General features: G+C 41.8%; 1 protein-coding gene across 1 annotated transcript; it reads left to right on the top strand.

Moving 5' to 3' along the window:
* The first annotated feature begins 985 nt into the window (after positions 1–985).
* Positions 986–20,957, top strand: KLB (klotho beta). Its single transcript, XM_010286026.1, has 5 exons — positions 986–1,723; positions 10,667–11,174; positions 15,070–15,338; positions 16,927–18,070; positions 20,540–20,957. The coding sequence occupies exons 1-5, from the start codon at positions 986–988 to the stop codon at positions 20,899–20,901; spliced, it is 3,021 nt and encodes a 1,006-aa protein (XP_010284328.1). The 3' UTR covers positions 20,902–20,957.
* The last annotated feature ends 645 nt before the right edge of the window (positions 20,958–21,602 follow it).

Here is a 21,602-nt window from a genome sequence, read left to right as displayed (position 1 = left end):
GCAGGCGCCGGTCTTACTGTATTTAGTAAATGGGCTATATCTCAGTGCATGTAGTTTTGCTGTAATTTGAAATATGTTAAAAAATTATATTGCATCGCTGCTCTGTAAGATACTCTCTGTACTGATGTCCCAGCTGCATATACCGAGATTGTTAAATTAATCAGTCCTGAAACAGCATCTTCGAGGGCTAATTATCTTTGCTAATTGTATTTATTTGAAGAAATCCAGGGAAATTGCTTAAGGACTGGAACAGACCTCTGTTAATTTTGTGCATAGAGCTGTACAGTGGGCTTTTATGTAGGATAGAAAAACAATTGTATGTGTTTGAAAGAAAATTGACTTACTTTGCATTTTTATATGGTGAGTGGGATGTGCATCCATCTCTTGTCCACAGCAAAATTTCCCACGAGTCCAGGGAGAATTTTTCAGCAGAAGTATTATGTTTGAGTAGGGCAGGGCTGAGGAATGATGCACTGCCCTTCCAGGCATCCAATTATACAGAAAGATAAATCACCTTTTAATCGGAGACTATGTAGTCAGAATTATATTTCTGCCACATTTCCTCGAGATACAGCTGCCTGAGGAATAGAGGCTGTGATAGCTTCTTAGCACCCTCTGTCACCTCTATTCTCCCACCTGCATGACTGAGCCTTAAATAATGATAAATTAGTTACAAGTGTTTATATTGTTCAGGCAGCCTATTTTCCTGCAGGAAGAAGCCAGCTAGCTGTCTCAGTGGTCATACAGAGGCCACCTCCCTAAAAATTATGCCGCTCTCTGACCCGTTCTAGGTCTCACAGTTCAGGCTAATCATTGACAGGGCTTTTACGATCACAAGCTTTTAGTCAAGCTTTGGTAAGACACTCCAGCAGTTTGTTGCAAATGAAGACAGTCTGCACGGCGGGGACTGCGGCAAATTAATGGATTTTTTTCGCCGTCAGTGAAAGAAATCTGACTTTTAACACTGGAGCTATAAACCAGCATAATGTGCGGCCGGCGACTGGAGAGATTTGTTGCTTTTTGGACATTAGTTTTCATAAGGATAGTTACTGGGCTTGCTGGAGAGGGAAGATCTGTGTGGAAAAAGGACCCCCACTTCAGCCCCGTGAGTGAAACACAGATGTTTTTGTATGACACTTTCCCTGAAGAGTTTCTCTGGGGTGTAGGGACAGGGGCTTTCCAGGTGGAAGGCAGCTGGAGGAAGGACGGGGAAGGCTCCTCGATTTGGGACCACTTCATCCACTCGGAGCTCAGGGACACTGACAGCACAGATGCCTCCAGTGACAGTTACACCTTGTTGGACAAAGATTTGTCTGCTCTGGATTTTTTGGGAGTTACTTTTTACCAGTTCTCAATTTCATGGTCAAGGCTTTTTCCCACTGGAGTGGTAGCAGCTCCCAATGAAAAAGGACTCCAGTATTATAACACCCTTATTGACTCTCTACTCCACAGAAATATTGACCCCATGGTTACTCTGTACCACTGGGACCTGCCCTTGATGCTGCAAGAAAAATATGGGGGATGGAAAAATGAATCGGTAATTGATATCTTCAATGACTATGCCACGTTTTGCTTCCAGACCTTTGGGGATCGTGTTAAGTATTGGATTACAATGCACAATCCTTATTTAGTTGCTTGGCATGGGTATGGCACAGGCATTCATGCTCCTGGAGAGAGAGGGAAAATAACAACCATCTACTCTGTAGGACACAATTTGATCAAGGTACAGTATAGTAAGATTTTACGAACTGATCTTGCACCGCCATGGGAGATTATGGGAACTATATATTGATGGTAGTCAATGTTTAAAAAAAAAAATCAAGGAATGTGAAAACACCAAGAAATAGCTCTTAGCTAAGGCAGTCTTCTTTTTTAATCCTTTTGTTGATTTTATTGTTGTTGTCACAACAGCTGATTCAGTAATTATTTGTTTTAAAGTGCTTGTTTATTACTTTATTTAAATTAGGCTTTGCCTACAAAATCTGGCTATTAAAGAGCATGATTTTCCTTTATTCTTTTCACTTAATTAAACACACTGACATGACCATTCATTTGGCTACACTGAAATGACTATTCTATTACTTTAAAATTAAATTTATTTGCATTTGCATATTGGATCAATTCTACTAGCCATAGAGTATGTATATATAAATATGATTAGTTCTATCTTAGTAAGATCATATTGCAAAATGTTTATCGCTGAACTAGCAAGGTCAGCAGTTCTTGGGGTTTGGAAGAAAATGAATGTCCCCTTCAGTATTTGAGAGTTTCAAAATTACATTATTTCCATGATGTTTTCAGCATTGTAATTTTTATATCAGTCTTATTTTATTTATCAGCTGTCTTCTACAGAATTACACATCCAAAAGGCTTGATGCCATGATCAATAGCTTCAACAGCTGCAGTACTGGATCCTCAGTTCATTATATTCTTTCTTTGGGAAGGACAAAAAGAAAAATCTGAAGTGTGTCATATGTTTTAAGGAGAAAGTGCAGACGCTGTTCCTGGTAATCTCAACAGCATTACAGAGTTTACAGCATTTCCTCTGATAGATTATTAATTTCATTCTACAGAGCAGCTAGTTGCTATGCATAGCAGCTTGTATTCTTGTTTTCTCGTACTGTAATTTAAAAAAAATTCCAATAACAGCAGCTTAAGATAAAAATTAACAATATCAATACAGCTTTTTTTTTCATCTGTAGTGCTCAAAGTAGTTTACAGAACAGGTCGCTATCCTGCCTCTGTTTGATAGAGCAGCTAGTATAATTAGCTCTGCACAAACTATTCCTAGCTGTCAGGAAGAGAACTTTTCTTCTACCTACCATACATTATAAATATAATTTACAAATAAATCTGGATGTATTTGTCCTACAGAAAGAAGTATGCATGTGGGAAAAAAGGAATTGCCAGAGTGGTTAAAAATATTCTGCGACTGACCATTTCTATTTCCTGTATTTGCTTCTGGGCTTGAACCTGCAGAACCTCCTTTTTCAGAAAATTCCCACTGCAGTAAATAGAAGTTTCACACATAGGAAAGTCATCGAGCATCCTGAGTCATTGATTTCAGACTTAGCACAAGGACGATTTAACTATAGAGGTTTGTGAAGCATCTCAAAGAGAACTGATGCTTAATCATTCTTTTTATTGTCAAGTGCTCTATAAAATATATTTGATCTAAAACATGTAAAAGGTACAACGTAAGTTTGCAGCATTGCTTGCCTGCATTTCTGAGTGGCACAATCAAATCCGGGGTACCAAGTAGGCAGTCTCTGCATTTTCCTACTCTGTAAAATGGGTGTAAGCAGCACACAGCACATAGGGAGCTGTGCCTCTGCTGAAGAGTTCTGGGAAGCCCAGCACGGCTGGGTCTGACATACAAATTACTGACCTAAGTTCCTTGGTCAATATTGTTTAAATCTCAGACTTGATCTGAGAGTTCATTCTAGCTTTAAGGTCTGTGAATGTGAGTATAAAAATCAATCACTTAAATTAAAGAGTTAATGAGACTTTCAGCAACACACAATCCATTAACTAGTTTTTTATTATTTCTAGGAGAAATTATTTTCATGTTGTATCTTTCTTATATCCCCATGACTATTACCTAATGTATTAGCAATTGTCTCCTGTGGCACTATAGAATTTCTGAAGATTTTAGGTCTTTTATGAAGAATCTCAAATTTGTAGTAATGTATTTGAGGAACTGGAGTTAGATGTTTGGGGTTGGAGGTGGAATGGAAGCTCTTGAGGAACCATTTGACATGAGTCAACTCTTCTTATATATATAAATTATTATTTTCTTAATAAAATGTAATTAAAGCCAGTCATTCCACAGAAGTCATAGGTGGTATTACATGTTCCCAGCCAACTAGCCAGAATCTTTCTCAAAGAGTTTTGTGGGTATCTACATGTGCAATTTGTTTAATATTCTTGACAATACCATATTAATATAATGTATTGATGCATAATCAGGATTAATTTGTTCTGAAATGTCTCTCCTTTTGAGAAGCAGGGAATGTTATAAGAATTGCTCTTTAAGGAGATTTCACATGGCTTTTTATTTCATGACTGGTATATGCAAATCTGTTTCTCAGCTGTTGTATTATGGATTATGGCTACCTTCTAATTTACCACTGCAAACCAAAAATGTCCTCCCAAAAATAAAAGACCAACAAAAATGTCAGGTTCTGACAGTGTGAGGCAAAGCCTGTTAAAGCTGTTGAAAAGATTCCCATGTGTGTCAATGGGTTTAGGAAGAGCCACGTTCTTGTCCATGTCAGAGCTTCATTTTTGGACAGGCTGTTGAAAGACAATATTCTCCATGCCACCCTACATACGTTACCAGGTCCACCCATTAAATATGCTGAGCAGGAAAAAGAGGTCTGTAATGCTCAAAAGAAACTAATCTGGCCACCACTCTGTTACACAGCAAATGGCTGAATAATCATTCTCAAGCCTTTTTGTAGTACCTTTGGATAAACTAAATGAAGCTCTCTCATGAGTCCTACTTCTAGTTTCATTTGCCCCTGCACCGTTGCAGCTGCGGTGTTGTGAGAACTAATCACCATTTATATAAAGGAGTGCTTTTATGTGATGTATCAGTCATAAACTGAAGCTAGGTTTCGTAGAATCATGAAAACAATGTAACAAACCATAAACCTCTGCTTTTATTTATTATGGACAATTTTATTGTAAGAACAGTTTGAAAGTTGCTGAGATGTTTGCATCTTAGAAGAGGGCGCTGAAGAAATTTCTCTTAATTTTCAAGTATCAGATTTGGTAGACTAGAGAAATCCAGCATCTTAAAACTCAAATGATTGGCTGGCATAAGGAAAAAGTCCATGCATTTCAGAACTGATTAAAAAATGATCTGCTTCTGTGAATGAATACACGTAGGTAATTATGTAGGTAATTAGGTAGATAATTATCTTATGAAGGCTTTTCAAAAAAAGTAGGATTGGTCCATCTTCATCAAGCCCCAGATCCCTGTGGTGTTGGCTAGCACAAGGCATTGCAGATGCTGTATCACCTAATAACACGTGCTTTCCTTCGGTGCCTTGCATCCCTTTAAGGGAATGGCCCAGATACATCTACCTGAGAGACAATCCTGCCTTTTACGTGGCTCTTGCTATTCAGGACCCATAAAGAGGGCTGGTGAATGCAGAAGCAAAGGCTGCTAAGCAGGGTGCTTAGGAGATCCACGTGGAGAAAATAATCCACAGAAGAAGAACTGGAAGTTTCAATTTAAAAAACATATTTGCATGTTACTGTGTATGCTTTTTCATACACAGAGCGTGATAATTGCTACTGATTTTTTTAAAGGACCTGATACTAATTCCATGGAAATGAATAGGAAATTTGAAGTTTGACGCTTATCCATTATAAATTGCTAAGGGGTTCACTTAGATAAATCTCTATTCAGTTGTATGATTATTGCCACTAACATGTGGAATCTTATACCAGATGGAGAGTGTCCATCAAAAGTGTATCTCCTTTCTTCATTAAAGGAGACTGTACTTCACAAAAACGTCGGTGTCATGGTTTCACCCCAGCCAGCAACTGAGCCCCACTCCCCCGGTGGGATGGGGGAGAGCATCGGAAGAAAACTCATGAGTTGAGATAAACACAGTTTAATAGGTAAAGCAAAAGCCGCACACGCAAGCAAAGCAAACCAAGGAATTCATTCACCACTCCCCATGGGCAGGCAGGTGCTCAGCCATCTCCAGGAAGGCAGGGCTCCGTCACACATAATGGTTTCTTGGGAAGACAAAATGCCATAATGACAAATGTGCCCCTTCCTTCTTCTTCCCCCAGCTTTATATGCTGAGCATGACGGCATATGGTATGGAATGTCCCTTTGGTCGGTTGGGGTCAGCTGTCCCAGCCGTGTCCCCTCCCAGCTGCTTGTGCACCCCCAGCCTCCTCGCTGTGGGGTGGGGTGAGAAGCAGAAAAGGCCTCGACCTTGTGTAAGCCCTGCTCAGCAGTAATGAAAACATCCCTGTATCATCAGCACTTCTTCCAGCACAAATCCAAACACAGCCCCATACCAGCTACTGTGAAGAACATCAGCCCTATCCCACCAAAACCAGCACAATCGGAAAACAATTAACGATACCGTGTAACTTGCCATGCGACATTTGAAAGACACATCAAAGAAGATACAAAAACTATGAGCTTGCTCCTGAGGCAGCTGTCATACTGAGGCAGAGAAGAAAAAAACTGCACACAGAAAAATTAGATGGATTTCTTTGATTTAACAGTAAATAAATCTGACACAAAGCAAGAAAATAGAAAGCAGCTGAATCATTGTGGCTGGAGCCAAATGAGATATATACTTGATATATTATTACCATTTTCTCTGGCTCTAGTTATGTTCTCTTATACTTAGATTGAGGTTTATAAAAATCAGAAACTGCAGACCAAGCTGCCTTCTTTTCATCCTCTGTATCGGTGCACTCTGGGCAGTTCTGCCTTGGCTACGTAACAGGCGGAAAGGGACTTTTGTTTTTTTCCCGTTAAAGATCATTCACACTGTTTTCCATCTGGAAGACAAGCCCAGGAGAAAACTGCCAGAATAAGATCTCCCTAAAAATGTTCTTCCTGGACACACCTTTGTATCACATACTGGGAAAAGGCAAAAAATTACCTTTCAAACATGGTTATCTCTCATATAGATCCATTACAGATCAGGTTCATCTCTGTGCCCAGTTGTGTTTCTGCGAGCTCTTTGGTAGCTCTCACTATGCCAGGATCTCTTTGTGGACACTGCTGCCTTTGGGAGCTTTGGATGAGCATGTCCCAGAGAAATCCCATAATTTGTTCTCCTTAAAAACAAATCTCTGCTGCATGAATGGGGAATAATTCTGATCTCTCCATCCAGCTAGACACTTTCTTCTCTTCCTCCAAAGGATGGAGGAAGATCCTCTCCTCCTTTCTCCATAGATCCTTCCTTTCCTCAGGATCTAGAAAGATGAAGCTACACCAGTACCTGTATTTCTTACAGGACGGGGAGGGAAATCTGTCTCCACCAAGTAGGACTCTAGGGTGGACAGCCGAATTGTCTATGCTTGTACATGTCTTTGCTGGAAGATTTTTCAAACAGTAGTAGCCGTCAGTGACGATGTAAAGTTCAGCACTGATTCACACTTTTTTGTATGATTTGTTATTTTCAGGTTAGCTTTCTTACACTTCTTGGAAATCATCAGGAAAAACACAATCCAAATGCAAGACGGTTAGCATACAACACATTTGATAGTAAAGTCTCAGTCCTTCAAACCACCCTCTTAGAAATTTAGTTGCCTACATCTCAAGAGCCCTTTTTTCCTTAACAAGGATTGAGATTCAGAGTCAGTTTGCAAAATAAGGGTTCTACGGACTACGTGGCATCTTTACCACAGACCAAAAGGGCCTTGAACTGAAATATGTTCTCCAAATAAGCCACACACACCTGCCCTTCTTTTACCGTGATGCTTAACACCGTCATCAACAGACTCTGCATTCTAGCTCTTCATCATTCAAAACCCAAACAATTAAAAAAAAGGCCAGAATAATTTTATTTTAAAATTAATTTAAAATTCTACTTTTACTAAATTCTTGCTCTCCAGCACACTAAAACAACTCCATATACCCCTGACATTGTTTTGTGTGCTCATTGCTGAGACATTCAAGGAAAATTGCTTGACTTTAATATATCTTAAGAATTTGAGTGTATTGGTCTTTCAATAGTAAACTTGCTGCATATGTATGCGATAAATTACAGGATCAGAGTTTGAAGGCGTATGAGAATATTTCAAGAAGAAAGGAGAACAATACTGTTGTCTTGATTTTATTAACTTGACTTAGCTTATCTAGCGTTTTTACATGGTTAATACTAACTGACTTAGTCGCTTTCTGTGACTTTCAGGTCTATGGAATAATTTCTATATGAATACCAGGAAGATATGCTGAAATTAATGTGTCATATGTATCTAGAATAAATACACAGTATTGATCCTGCTTTCACTGTGTACTTAGCCTTGACATTTGTCCTTGATCTAGCAAGGAAAGTGAAAGATTAGGATTAAACTCTAACTGAAAAAAAAGATTAGTCAAGATTTACTCAAAATAGCCAAACTGATGTACGATACAGCTTTTAAATTGATGTTTGCTTCATATGTGGTCTGGCAAAAGAAATTATATTAATCAGTTTTTTCCATCAACAATAGCTTGCACTTAGCGAACACCTTCCATCTGAGAATGTTAAACTGCTTTACAGATAATTAACAACTCAAAACAGAATTATAGGCAAGCAAATGCTATTGTCTCTACTACATCTGTAAAACCCCTCACTATAGACAAGTGACTTTTTTTTCGGTAGCATTAAGCCTCAGTGAGACATCAGTAACACACATGAATTTGTGTATGGGGGTCCTGTCTTGCCTCATATTAAGTTTACGTATTTGTACTACAGGTCTACTCCTGTAGAATTATACCTGTGGCTGTATTCTCTACTGTAGACAACATTTTTAATAGTAACTTTACATTCTTCTAATCAACCTCTTGAAGGTGCCTATGAATACAGTGAGTTGTCCCAGATTGTCTTCTACCTGTCAATATTGCATTCTAATTAGTTGTTTTTCTGGCAAAGCTGTCCTTCTCCACTTCACCTAGAAATGTGTGATTTCTGAGATTGCACTGGTGCTGTTGTGATGCTACTTGGCACTGTGCATAATACAGCTGACTTCAGCGGGGCTTTTCTTGTTGAGTCAACGCAACCATATACCTTTCATTAAACAGTGTTCGTTAGTAGCCTGTGTCTGGGAAAGCAAACCCGTCCCCAGCACCCGCCCCGGGCTAGACCTTCGGGAGAGGATGGTGAGGGTAAGTGAGGGGATGGCACTGGCCACTTACATTCTCTGATGAGACTGGTAAGAAATCTGTTTTATGATATTTTAGCTGTGTCTTGCAGTTTGTCTCATGAGTACAATTTTGCTGACTTCCCTTTTCAGCTACGGAACCTGCATTTCAAAGGTTAATGTTACTTTATCAGTATTTTCAAAGACAGACCTTGAACAAATGTTACGAGCATGACCTTAGAAACCATAAACAACTGATACACAAAATTTCACAAACTGTAATTCTTTGGTACTCCCTAGCTTAACCAAATATCTACCTGACATCAGATCGTCCGGTTTTTTATACTGTCAAGGCTGTGTGTTTCCAGATAAGTTAACTGAAATTATTGTCAAAGGTAAGCCACGCTGTTTGGTTTGGTAATGATGTTGGTCTAACTCAGCACGCTAAGTGTTTTACAGTGCTTCTCAGTGTTTTCTCTGGGTGCAAACAGATGTTTTCTTTCCAGCTTAAGAGCGTAGAGCCACATGTCAGGAATGATGCAAACCCCGAGTTACTTGACAACTCCTCGGCTGGGAGAGGTCAGCTCCCCTCCCGTGTCAGATCCTCTGGCGTGATTCACGCTGCGATCCAGAGTCACCCTTCTCTGGCACCCTGGCTCTCCCCGTTTCCTATGGGACTCTGGCAGTGCTAGTGGTTCCTCAGTCTCTCATGCATTCCTTTTTTTGGTGTAAATTTTGACTGCTGTATTCTCTTAAGTAACTAACAACATGACATTTGAAGATAATTCTGGTTGTGTGACAACGTTAAGCTTTATAAGACATGATGATAATCAGAAAAACGGAATTAAGATGTGATAAAAGGTATGCTTTCATTGTCACTAACACAAATAGCAAAACTTCTGTCTGTTCTAGGGCAGTCAATATTTGACTGATTATAAGTACTAAAACATGCCATACCCAATAGATCTTGTAAGACACTGCTGCCAAATTTCCTTCTCAAACCAGAATGTTGTTGCTCTCTACTTAATATGAATAAGCTTCATTCTGTGCTGTTGCACGTACTGGCAGAAGAATTATTATAGACGCTTCAAAGAAGAAATGAACTTGGATCAAAATTCTCACACAGAACCGTGAAACTTGGCATTTGGGTTCCAACTTTGCAGCTGGGTCCTTTCTCTAAGTTTTCACACCCAGGGACTGTGCAAATATCGAAAGTTGAGCACACACTCAGACGATTAGGCCGAACTAAAGGAAATGGAAGTGTATCCCGAGAAGGGGGATGGGGTGGGCATGGTTTGATCAGAATAAATCCAGGCAACCCCCATAGCACAGAGCAGTTAATAGCAGACGGCCAACACTGACAAAGGAAACATCATTTGAGATGCAGAATTTATGGAACAATTGTAAGGATGGTTTAAGATTTTAATGGTATCAGCAATCACTGCTTGGCAGAGAAAGACCTAGATGGGACCATCTAGATCCCACTGTTAGACAGCAGTTTAGTCCCAAAGTGTCCATGTAACCGCTATTTACATCCCTGCTGGGACCTCTCGAGAAATTTAAGACCTATGTTAAAAGCAAAGAGCCACAACCCTAATGTGTCATAGGAACAGTGCACACGAGATACTAAGCATTACCATCATCTTGAGGTACCTTGCAGTGTAACAGTAATTGCCCATTACAACTGTGCGGAGTAATTAGCGTGCCCTAACTGTGTGTTAAGATTCCATAGAAGCCTGCCGTGAATCAGATGCGGCTACCTGCCTGTCTAGCTGCCTACGCACACAGAGATTTATTAGAGAGTTACAATTTAATGCTGTTTTTCTCTCATCAGGCTCATGCAAAAGTTTGGCATAACTACAAAAAACGCTTTCAACCGTCTCAGAAGGGGATGATGTCCATAGTATTGGGATCCCACTGGATCGAACCCAACAAATCGGAAGATGCTTTGGACATTTCTAAATGTCAGCAGTCTATGGAGAGAGTACTCGGATGGTTTGCTAAACCCATCCATGGGGACGGCGATTATCCAGAAGAACTGAAAAACGAATTCTCATTTTTGCCACGCTTTACTGAGGATGAGAAAAACTACATAAAGGGAACAGCTGACTTCTTTGCATTTTCCTTTGGTCCTAATAACTTTAAACCTCCAAACACTCTACCAAAAATGGGACAAAATTTGTCACTCAATTTGAGAGAAGTACTGAACTGGATTAAACTGGAATATAACAGTCCTCGAATCTTGATTGCAGAGAATGGCTGGTTCACTGACAGCCATGTGAAAACAGATGACACCACAGCCATCTACATGATGAAAAACTTCATTAATAAGGTTTTACAAGGTTTGTGCACAAGTTGTTGGATTTTCAGAGAGCTTTTTAAGATCTTTTGATATTTAGCTCTGTAATGTTTTGGGGTTTTTTTAAAGCGATAATGGCAACTAAGTTAATTATTAATTATTTATACTGCATGAGTACAAGTCATGGATCAGGATCTACTGGTGCTAGGTGTTGTACAAACACAGAAAAAAAATATAGTCCCTGTCCCAGGAAGCTAAAGTCCAACACCTGCGCTTGATTTTAAAACTAAACAAGTGGAAAAACTGAGTTGGAAATGAATGAAAACAAATCTATTTGATATCACTTTTCAGTGCTGGCAGCCCAACTGTAAAACCTTTACAGTACAGGTACATACCTTGACAGCAGGAAAACAAGACAGTGACTACAGACTGTCATTGCCGTGCTGGGATCCTACTCCAACATACAATGCACGAAGGAAGTCAGCGGGAGCGGGGCAATCGTTCTTCAGGATGATTGCACGCCCAACAGAGATAACGTGTTAAAGACACACTTTTAATCTTGGCATTTGCCCTTCATAAAGTCAGTGTACAGGGATGCTCTCTGAAGGCAAAAGATTTAATTTCGTATAAAATAGAAACGCTGTTAGTACCCACAGCCTCTGCAAAAGCAGTATTTCTTTTCCCACTCACCCAGTTTGTAGGTTTGGCGCTGGGAGAGGGGCAGCTGCCGCTGCTGCTGCCACACTGCAGTGATGGGATGGCTCGGATCCCTTTACAAAGACCTTTCTTACCCTCCGAAAAGGGAAAACACCAGTACTCGTTTATTCTGACACCGAGTCAGGAATTACTGTATCACCAACAAGTGTAATTAAGCTCCAAATGAAGATTATCCAGATATACAGTTCAAATTGCAAACTTCACATAGCGCAACTGTGTGACATGTCCTCTCCCAGATTTTGAGGAGGTTACATTCCAGTATTTGGTTTATAATATTTTAAATACTGCAGTGACACAGCAGGAAAGCCTAGATGCAGGCCTGGATTTGGAGGTGTGGAACAGGTAGGTTTCTGGACACATACATAAGAAAATCCATAGCGTGTTCTTTTTTTTGAACCCTCTACAGCAGACCTGGCTGTAATAACCATCTGTGAATTCACGCTTCTGAAATACCTGGTCAATGTTGAACCAATAACTACTTCTCAAGAATTGTCATCTACATTTTTATGTATGCAGATGCTTTAAACTCTGCCTCAAAATACAGGATTATCTCTTAACTAATACATTTTTTGTGAAGCAAACATTAATTTGTCTGATCAGGAATAATATTTGGAATATATTTTCTTTTTTTGCTGTCGTTGCAGAGAAGTCAGGCATAAATTTGCTGTTTGTTTGCAGCAAAATCAATTAGATCCTGTTAACCTCAAAACACCATTTATACAGGCCAAACTGTAATGGGATGGTGGCTGTTAGGATGGCACGTAACGAGCCGTAAGGCGCTGGACTCTCGTGCGCGTCTTCAAGGAGAGCGCTGTAAACTTTGCACCGTATGTCTGTGGCTCACGGCACCGTGAGCCATGAAAATATGTGATGTATAACGTCACCATTGGAATGAAGCGACCTCGGTTATGGTACAAGGATGCAATTGAAACTACAGCTTCTGAGCGGCATGCATATGCCTGTAAATACTGAAACTATTATTACGTCTGCAGAGGGACTCCAAGGCTCCGCCTATAGACGACGCAGAAACGCCTTGAGATCTGCTTCCGTGGCTGTCACCTCTAACGACACAGGGAGCTTAATTAACTCCTGACCTCTCCTACCTTCAGCCCCTTGGTCCTGCTCCCAGGAACATCCCCTTGGTTTTTAGGCGGATTTTCTCACCCCCGCTCCAATGTTCAGTGAGGATCCTGACTTTTGTTTCTGCCCTTTCCTTTCACTGTCGCTGCAGACAAATGTACTCTCATGCTGATCCACAGGATCTCTACCTATCACCTGCCTACCTATTAATTCTTCTTATCACAAAATAGACAGAAAATAGTGCTTTTTCCCCCTATCCATTTTAACAGGCAAAAATTCTCATCTAGGCATGCACCATCTCGAGTATTGCAGTATCTTTTGCTCTGACAATCAAACTTAGCTCCCATCCATTCAGTATGCTTCTAAAAAAAATAATAATTGTCACTTATCCTGTCCCTATATGTCTACTTGCATTGATTCAGCCTTCCTCATTGCAGACATGAAGTACTCATCTTTCCTTACAAGGCCCTTCTGGCCTATCTCTTTGCCCTCTGCATCATTCTCCACCACCGTGTTTTGCATTTGATATTTTCACACGTTTTTGTGCTGTCTCCCGTGGTTTCCCTAATACTTAGAAGTTGCTTTTCTCGAAGATGCATCCCATTGTATTGCTTCATTGCATTCCCTCATCTCCAAGGCCAAGTTTTCTGGTCTTGTCTATCAATTTCTCATGTACTTACACTGCAAACTCTTGGGCTTTCTGATTTCTTTATCCAGCAGCTAGTAAAATATCGTACTAGACTATGACAGTACTGCTTGTATGTACCTTGTGACTCTGCTGCATGAACACAAGTACTCCTGCTGAAGTCACAGCATGGTGCGACTAAGGCAAAGAAGTTCAATGGAAACATAAAATTAGGCAAAGTGAAACGTCCTGAGAAAAGAAGGCAAAGCAATGTTGGGTGGGAGTAGAGCTTTAAATCAGAATACTTCATCTGTATTCCTTGGTTTACTCCCAGCAGACTACAGGTAGAATACGGCTATCCATCTGTCTGTCAAAATCCTCCTTTAGAAGGTGGAGGGATGTTAAGATTAACCGAAGAAATATGCATGTGCTGCACCCATTCAGTGAAAAAAACAAGCACTTCTGTCTCTGGGTTGATCAACCCAGCTTCTTCTAAAGTCAGTACATGTCCCATACCGACACATTTAATTTTTCAATTTAGAAACTGAACAAGACATTACTAAATGTTAAGAGCTTGCAGAGATCTTTCAAATAAAGATAGAGCAATAAGAGGGTTTTAGCTTCAAGACAAATACAAAGTCACAAACTAGATCAACTGTTGCACCTTTAATTTTTACTCACTATTCTCTAATTTTATTGATATATATATTACTTGCAAATCATCAAATGCAGCTTTAAATCTGGATGTGGCATCCAGCTCTCGGCACAGGAAAGACATGGACCTGTTGGAGCGGGTCCAGAGGAGGCCACAAAAATGATCGGAGGCATGGAACAGCTCTCCTGTGAGGACAGGCTGAGAGAGTTGGGGTTGTGCAGCCTGGAGAAGAGAAGGCTCCAGGGAGACCTTACTGCAGCCTTCCAGTGCTTAAAGGGGGCTTGTAAGAAAGATGGGGACAAACTTTTTAGCAGGGCCTATTGCCATAGGACAAGGGGTGATGGTTTTAAACTAAAAGAGGGCAGATTTAGACTAGATACAAGGAAGAAATTTTTCCCAATGAGGGTGGTGAAACACTGGCACAGGTTGCCCAGAGAGGTGGTAGACGTCCCATCCTTGGAAACATTCAAGGTCAGGTTGGACGGGGCTCTGAGCAACCTGGTCTAGCTGAGGATGTCTCTGCTCATTGCAGGGGGGTTGGACTAGATGGCCTTTGAAGGTACCTTCCAACCCAAACTATTCCGTGATTCTATGATTTCATGTTTGCTCAAAGTAGAAATAAAGCATCCTACAGTAATTTAGGAACTACAAGAAACTAGTAATGTACCTGCTTTTTTTAATGAATAAGAACTAAGATATCTAATGTCTGTCAGTTTTGCAATGACTTACAATGGGCCAATAACCCTATGTGCATTTAGAATATCCTTGAGATTTTCAAATTGAACAGACCTTTCTCATAAATTATCCCTTACATATGTTAGAGACCTAAATATAAGACTCATGGATATTTCTCTTACGCAGCTATTAAATACGACAACATAGATGTGTTCGGTTACACAGCCTGGTCACTCCTTGATGGCTTTGAATGGCAACATGCATACAACATCAGACGCGGATTATTTTATGTGGATTTCAAAAGCGAAAAAAAGGAAAGGATTCCCAAGTCATCTGCACTTTATTATAAACAAATCATACAAGAAAATGGCTTCTTCCCAAGGGAGTCTACCCCAAGCTTGCAAGCTCAGTTCTCCTGTGACTTCTCCTGGGGTATCACTGAATCTGTTCTTAAGGTAAGCGTGAATTATTGGGAAGACTGCTGGATGCAGAGCAATCAACAACTTTACTTTGTGAATAAATGACTCTGTACAGCATGTTTCGTTCAGAAATCTCAATGCCCACTGCAAACAGAAGTTAAGCCTACTCGTAATTGCATAGCTTCAATTTTATCTACTTTACAGGCTTCGGGGTGCGCTAGTCGCAGAGTGCTTGGTGCTCCTGCGGCAGAGGACCCTGCTGCAGGAGCCCGTCCAAGGCTGGCCCTCCCTCGCATTCCCTCTGCGCGTGTCTCCACGTGGCAGATCAGATCAGGAAATTTCAGACCAAGAAGTTGACCCCGACCGATTGTTCCCGGGTTATTTTTCAACCAGGGGAGTTTCCCAATCCAGTTCGCGGCGTGGCCAGAGGGATGCCTACGACGGCACGACAGAGAGGGTGGCACAGGGCAGGGACAAGGTGGTTACGCCTGTAACCTGCTGTAAGCTGCCTGCAGGCTCGAGGTCTTGTCTAAAGCTACTGAACAAGGCAGCAGCAGGTTCCCTGGGTTGAGCCTGGCTCTAAGGGCCACTTGCACAAGTGGGTAACAAGCCGTTCTTTAGAAAGACTTACACCACAGGCAAAAATAACCAGCATCAGTACAACATCAGCTTTTGCCATCTGAGCTCCCATTTGAAAACAGATCATACCACCTTTTTTCCAAACTGGTTCCTACGGTATCTCTTTTTACTTTAAACGTGGTAGACAAACCAACCGTACGTATGGCCAGTGTTGGGATACTTTTTGTCATCGCATACAGAAAGCTAGTCCAATGACCAACATCAGCCTCAAAAAATAACAAAACTCCGTAACTTAACCTGTTCACTGACAACCATCGGGGGGAAAAAAAAAAAAGCTTCTATATATTTTGATAATCGTTTTGAGGAAATATACAGCACAGAAGTGTCCATTTTCTTAAGAAAAAAATCAGATTAAATATTTTAAACCTTGCTATATTGTATTACAAATCCTACAAAAAGTATTTTAAAAAATTGGAATCATAAAAAAAAAATTCCTATGCTACACCTTGTTAACTAGTAGAAAGTAGTAAAGCTATAACTGATAATGAACACTGCAAGCTGTTTGTGTCAGGTGTTTGCATAGGCAGGACTACCAGTAAGACCACAGAACGCTGTGCCACAGTTTCACAGAGCTGATCTCAGCAGCGGTACCAAAATAATCCACCCCTGCCTCGCATACCCCTGGTTCTTACCACCCCGCTCCCCTGCCAGCTGCCTGGGAACTGCTGTTTGCATGCCCGCAGAGTGACCTCCACCGGGGAGGTGTGCCCGCGCAAAAACGTGTGCGGGCTGGTGGCAGGGCAAACGCCAGTGTGTTCTCCAGGTAGAAAGGAGAGTGCAATTTTAATGTTTTCCATACGTGAAGGAACAGCACGGGTAAGACGACCACTAGTCCGTATAGATCCTCTTCCCCTTGGAGCACCTGAGCGGGACCTCCTGACATCCAGCACTAATCCCCACAGCCAAACACAGGCAGAAATGCAGACTCCGAGCAGGCACCCATTTAATTAAACCCCGTTGTAACTTACCGTTTCTATTTTCACAGGCAGAATCCGTGGCTTCCTCACCACAGTTCTGTGATTCCAGCCTGTACCTCTGGAACGTCACAGGAGATGGGCTCCTGCACAAAGTCAAAGGGGTGAAGCTAAAAACCCGGCCAGCACAGTGCACAGATTTTGTCAGTATTAAAAAGCAGCTTGACCTCCTGGAAAAAATGAAAGTCACGCATTACAGATTTGCACTTGACTGGTCACTAATTTTACCCAATGGAGACTTGTCAGTGGTCAACAGGCAAGTTCTTAGGTATTACAGATGCGTGGTTAGCGAAGTACTGAAGCTCAATGTTCAGTCCATGGTCACGTTGTATTATCCAACTCACGCCTACCTGGGCCTGCCGGGTCCTTTGCTGCAGACAGGAGGTTGGCTGAACCAGTCTACTGCCTACGCTTTTCAAGACTACGCAGCTTTGTGTTTTCAGGAACTTGGCGATTTGGTTAAACTTTGGATTACAATAAACGAGCCTAACCGGTTAAGCGATGTCTATAATAGGAGCAGCAATGACACATACCGGGCAGCACACAATTTATTAATAGCACATGCCATGGCCTGGAAAATATACGATGAGCAGTACCGGTCCTTTCAGTATGGCAAAGTGTCCCTGTCCCTGCATTCAGACTGGGCTGAGCCTGCCAACCCCTACTTGGAATCTCATTCAAAAGCGGCCAACAGGTTTCTTCAGTTTGAAATAGGCTGGTTTGCCGATCCCATATTTAAGACTGGGGACTATCCAGCTACTATGAGGGAATACATCGGCTTCAAAAACAGAAAAGGCCTCTCGTATTCTTCGTTGCCATCTTTCACAAGCCAGGAAAAGCAGCTCGTCAAAGGTGCAGCCGACTTTTACGCGCTGAATCATTTCACCACCAGATTTGTCATTCATGAACCTCAGAACGGGAGCCAGTACGAATTTGATCGTGACATCCAATTTCTGCAGGATATCACCTGCCTGAGCTCCCCTTCCCGCCTGGCAGTGGTGCCTTGGGGAGTGCGCAAAGTTCTCAGGTGGATTAAAAAAACTTACGGTGACATTGATGTTTACATCACAGCAAACGGAATAGATGACCAGTCCTTAGACAACGACGAACTTCGAAATTATTACTTAGGAAAATACGTACAAGAGGTTTTAAAAGGTGAGTATATGATAGACTCAAGTTCCTCGCAGCCATTGCCGTGGCACAGACCCAGGCATTGCTTAAGCAAGCACCTAAGCCATCGGGGCATGCATATACAGCAGAGTGGTTATGCAGAAGTTAGTAGGAGATGGCACTTCAGACAAACTCGCAAGAGACAGCTCTATTTTCTGCTCTACAAAGAAAGGTGGCAGCCTGCTTACTTACTGGCTGAGCTAGAGTCACTGGGCAGGAAAGCACAAGCAAGTCCACGGAGACCTGGACTATATATCCTGGAGGGATATATAGAAGAAATACAGCAGGTCACCGCATTTTTGAGGAGCTACTTGTGAAGGGAGAGTCCAACTCTAGTTCCTGTTCCACTACTTGCTTTCTCCTGTGCACCTACAGAAGTCTAGTTCTTTGCTTTAGAGAAAAAGTAGTAACAATTATGGAGGTAGAGGACAAAAATGTTCAAGGCAATGATCTGCAGCAATAGCTTATTGTACGAGAAATGCCACAGGGACCTGACCCCTCCCATCCCTCTTCCTCCAACCAAACACTAAAAGGAAAGCAGCAAGCCATAGGATACCCAGAAGGGCCTGGGTACCTGAACCAGGACAGCCCAAATCACACAGATGATACTTCCCTGCACTCACTATTCCCTACTGGCAAGCACTAGCGAGTTCCCTGATCAGGACATGGGGCGTCTAAAAGCTCTTCTGAGGCACCTGTCCCCAAACATAGTCTACAACACAGAATCACAGAATCATTAAGGTTGAAAAAGACCTTTAAGATCATCAAGTCCAACCACCAACCCAACACCACCATGCGCACTAAACCATGTCCTAAAGTGCCACATCTACATGTTTTTTGAACACTTCCAGTGATGGCGACTCCGCCACCTCCCTGGGCAGCCTGTTCCAATGTTTGACCACTCTCTCAGTGAAGAAATTTTTTCTGATACGCAGTCTAAACCTCCCATGGTGCAACTTGAAACCATTTCCTCTCGTCCTGTCGCTAGTTACTTGGGAGAAGAGACCAACACCCTCGTCGCCACAACCCCCTTTCAGGTAGTTGTAGAGAGTGATAAGGTCTCCCCTCAGCCTCCTCTTCTCCAGGCTGAACAACCCCAGTTCCCTCAGCTGCTCCTCATAAGACTTGTGCTCCAGACCCCTCACCAGCTTCGTTGCCCTTCTCTGGACACGCTCCAGCACCTCAGCATCCTTCTTGTAGTGAGGGGCCCAAAACTGAACACAGGATTCAAGCTGCGGCCTCACCAGTGCCAAGTACAGGGGCACGATCACTTCCCTACTCCTGCTGGCCACACTAGTTCTGATACAGGCCAGGACCCTGTTGGCCTTCTTGGCCACCTGGGCACACTGCCGGCTCATGTTCAGCCGGCTGTCAACCAGCACCCCCAGGTCCCTTTCCGCCGGGCAGCTCTCCAGCCACTCCTCCCCAAGCCTGTAGCGTTGTGTGGGGTTGTTGTGACCCAAGTGCAGGACCCAGCACTTGGCCTTGTTGAACCTCATACAATTGGCCTCAGCCCATCAATCCAGCCTGTCCAGATCCCTCTGCACATATCCCGGTTCCTCCTCTCTAGGAGCTAGCTAGGTAAAAAATGAGATGGATCTTACCCATGGCTAGGCATGGCTTCAGATTACTTTTAGACACCAACAAGAAACAGAGCATTCCCCCTCCAGTGCTTAGCTCTTTCTCAGTTACTAGAGGACTAATGAGCATTTGCTGATTTATTTTCTGTGCTAGTTTCACATTGCAAACAAAAGAACAATAAATTATTAAACTGAAAGGTTGTTTAAAAGGCACTCATGATAGTATTGCCACTTTAATTTTCAGACATGATACTTCATAGTACTCACAGAAAGATCCCACACACATTTACAACATTCTTGCTTAATCTGGGCCACATCCCCAACTATGCTGTCTGCTTACACATGAACTGGAGAGATGTTCACTCACGAAAGACTGCTATTTATGATTTCGTTAGTATTTTCACCCCACACTTGGGTGCAGCAGTATAACATACAGTCATGCATAACATACAGTGCTGCAGGGTTGAGCAGCTGGGTTTGGAAGAGGGCAGGAATTTTCGGAAAGCTCCTCTCACAGCACAGATGCTGCTCCCCTTGAGTCACCGCGGCTAGAAGAGCAGTGCCTGGCTTCTCCCAGGAAAGCAAGCTCCCAGCTCCAACGCTGTTCAAATCCAGCTTCCACAGAGTAGGACCAGAAAATCCTCAAATTTTGACTTTTTTTTTCTTTTTAAACAATGATGCATTCTTTCTACTTGATAAGACAGTGGGAGTGGAGTATTGTTAGAAGTGGTAAGTATAAGTAAATATTTTACGATGCAGTTATGCTTTTTAAATTGATAATTTGAAATCTGAACTCATTACCAGAAGGTTTGCATGTCATGCAAGGTTTTACTAACAACGTTTGTTTCTTTTTTTTTTCTTCCCCCCTTCCCAGCATACTACATTGATAAAGTCAAGATTAAAGGCTACTATGCATTTAAGCTGACTGAAGAAAAATCTAAGCCCAGATTTGGATTTTTCACTTCAGATTCAAAAGGAAAGTCTTCAATAAAATTTTACAATAACCTCATAAGCAACAACGGCTTGCCTGCTGACCTCTCAGTCTGCAATCCCTCCAACCAAGAAAAGCAGTGTAGCTTCTGCTTGTTTATTTCTCAGAAGAAACCGTTAATATTCTTTGCCTGCTGCCTTTTCTCTACCCTTGTCTTGCTTTTAACCATTATTGTTTTTCACAAAAGAAAAAAAAGAAAACGTTTTAAGGCGAAAAGCATCCAGTGCATCTGTGTTTCATTTTAAAAAGGGGGCACAAGCCCACTGTCAGTGAAATTCATCAGTTTGCATTCTACAGAGGATGATGCAGATCAGACAAGTGTAGAAAAGCACTACGCGAGTCACTCCAGTCATACACCCCAAGCATTTAGCTGGAAATCGGAAAGTAATCTTATGCATAGGAAGAAGAGCTACGATGACATTTCTTTCTGGTGAAATGGCTTTTATCCACCTTCAGTACATAGAAGATGATAAATTCATCTATTTAAAAACAAGAACGAACATTTTACGACTCCCCTGTGCCTTGGAATAACCTTTCAAGCAGTTTGACTTGAAAAGAGATACTAAGCTGTGAGAACTGATATGCACTTTTCTGTGAACCTCTTCGGACCAAAGTGTCTTGCGATGTATATTCATGTTGTTGAGTGTGAAACTGCAGCTGTTAGGGTTTACAAATAAAAATGTTATTAAACCCCACAAACTTTCAACTAAGTACAAAACCAAGAATGAAATGTGCTGGGCCAGCTTCTGAAGATACCTCTGAAAAAACAAATCCAAGTTAATTCCATTATTGACCAACATAGCTATTATCTCTTATGTATTGGATGGAAATCAGATGTTAATGGTTTAAGCAAATGTAACTGGACCCACAGGAGACAAGTCAAAATAATACACTGTCATGGTTTAGCCCCAGCTGGCAACTAAGCACCACGCAGCCGCTCACTCAC

Source organism: Phaethon lepturus, unplaced genomic scaffold (genome assembly GCF_000687285.1).
Source record: "Phaethon lepturus isolate BGI_N335 unplaced genomic scaffold, ASM68728v1 scaffold24734, whole genome shotgun sequence".
Lineage (NCBI taxonomy): Eukaryota > Metazoa > Chordata > Aves > Phaethontiformes > Phaethontidae > Phaethon > Phaethon lepturus.
The sequence above is the reverse complement of the archived record's forward strand: the minus strand, read 5'-3'. Positions and strand labels throughout refer to the sequence as shown.

What these genes read in the sequence shown, in the direction of transcription:
- KLB (XM_010286026.1), top strand. Translation starts at nt 986, where the DNA reads ATGTGCGGCCGGCGACTGGAGAGATTTGTTGCTTTTTGGACATTAGTT. An exon ending in CATTAATAAGGTTTTACAAG is followed by an intron (nt 11,175 to 15,069) that starts GTTTGTGCACAA and finishes TCTCTTACGCAG; the next exon opens with CTATTAAATACGACAACATA. An exon ending in CGTACAAGAGGTTTTAAAAG is followed by an intron (nt 18,071 to 20,539) that starts GTGAGTATATGA and finishes CCCCCTTCCCAG; the next exon opens with CATACTACATTGATAAAGTC.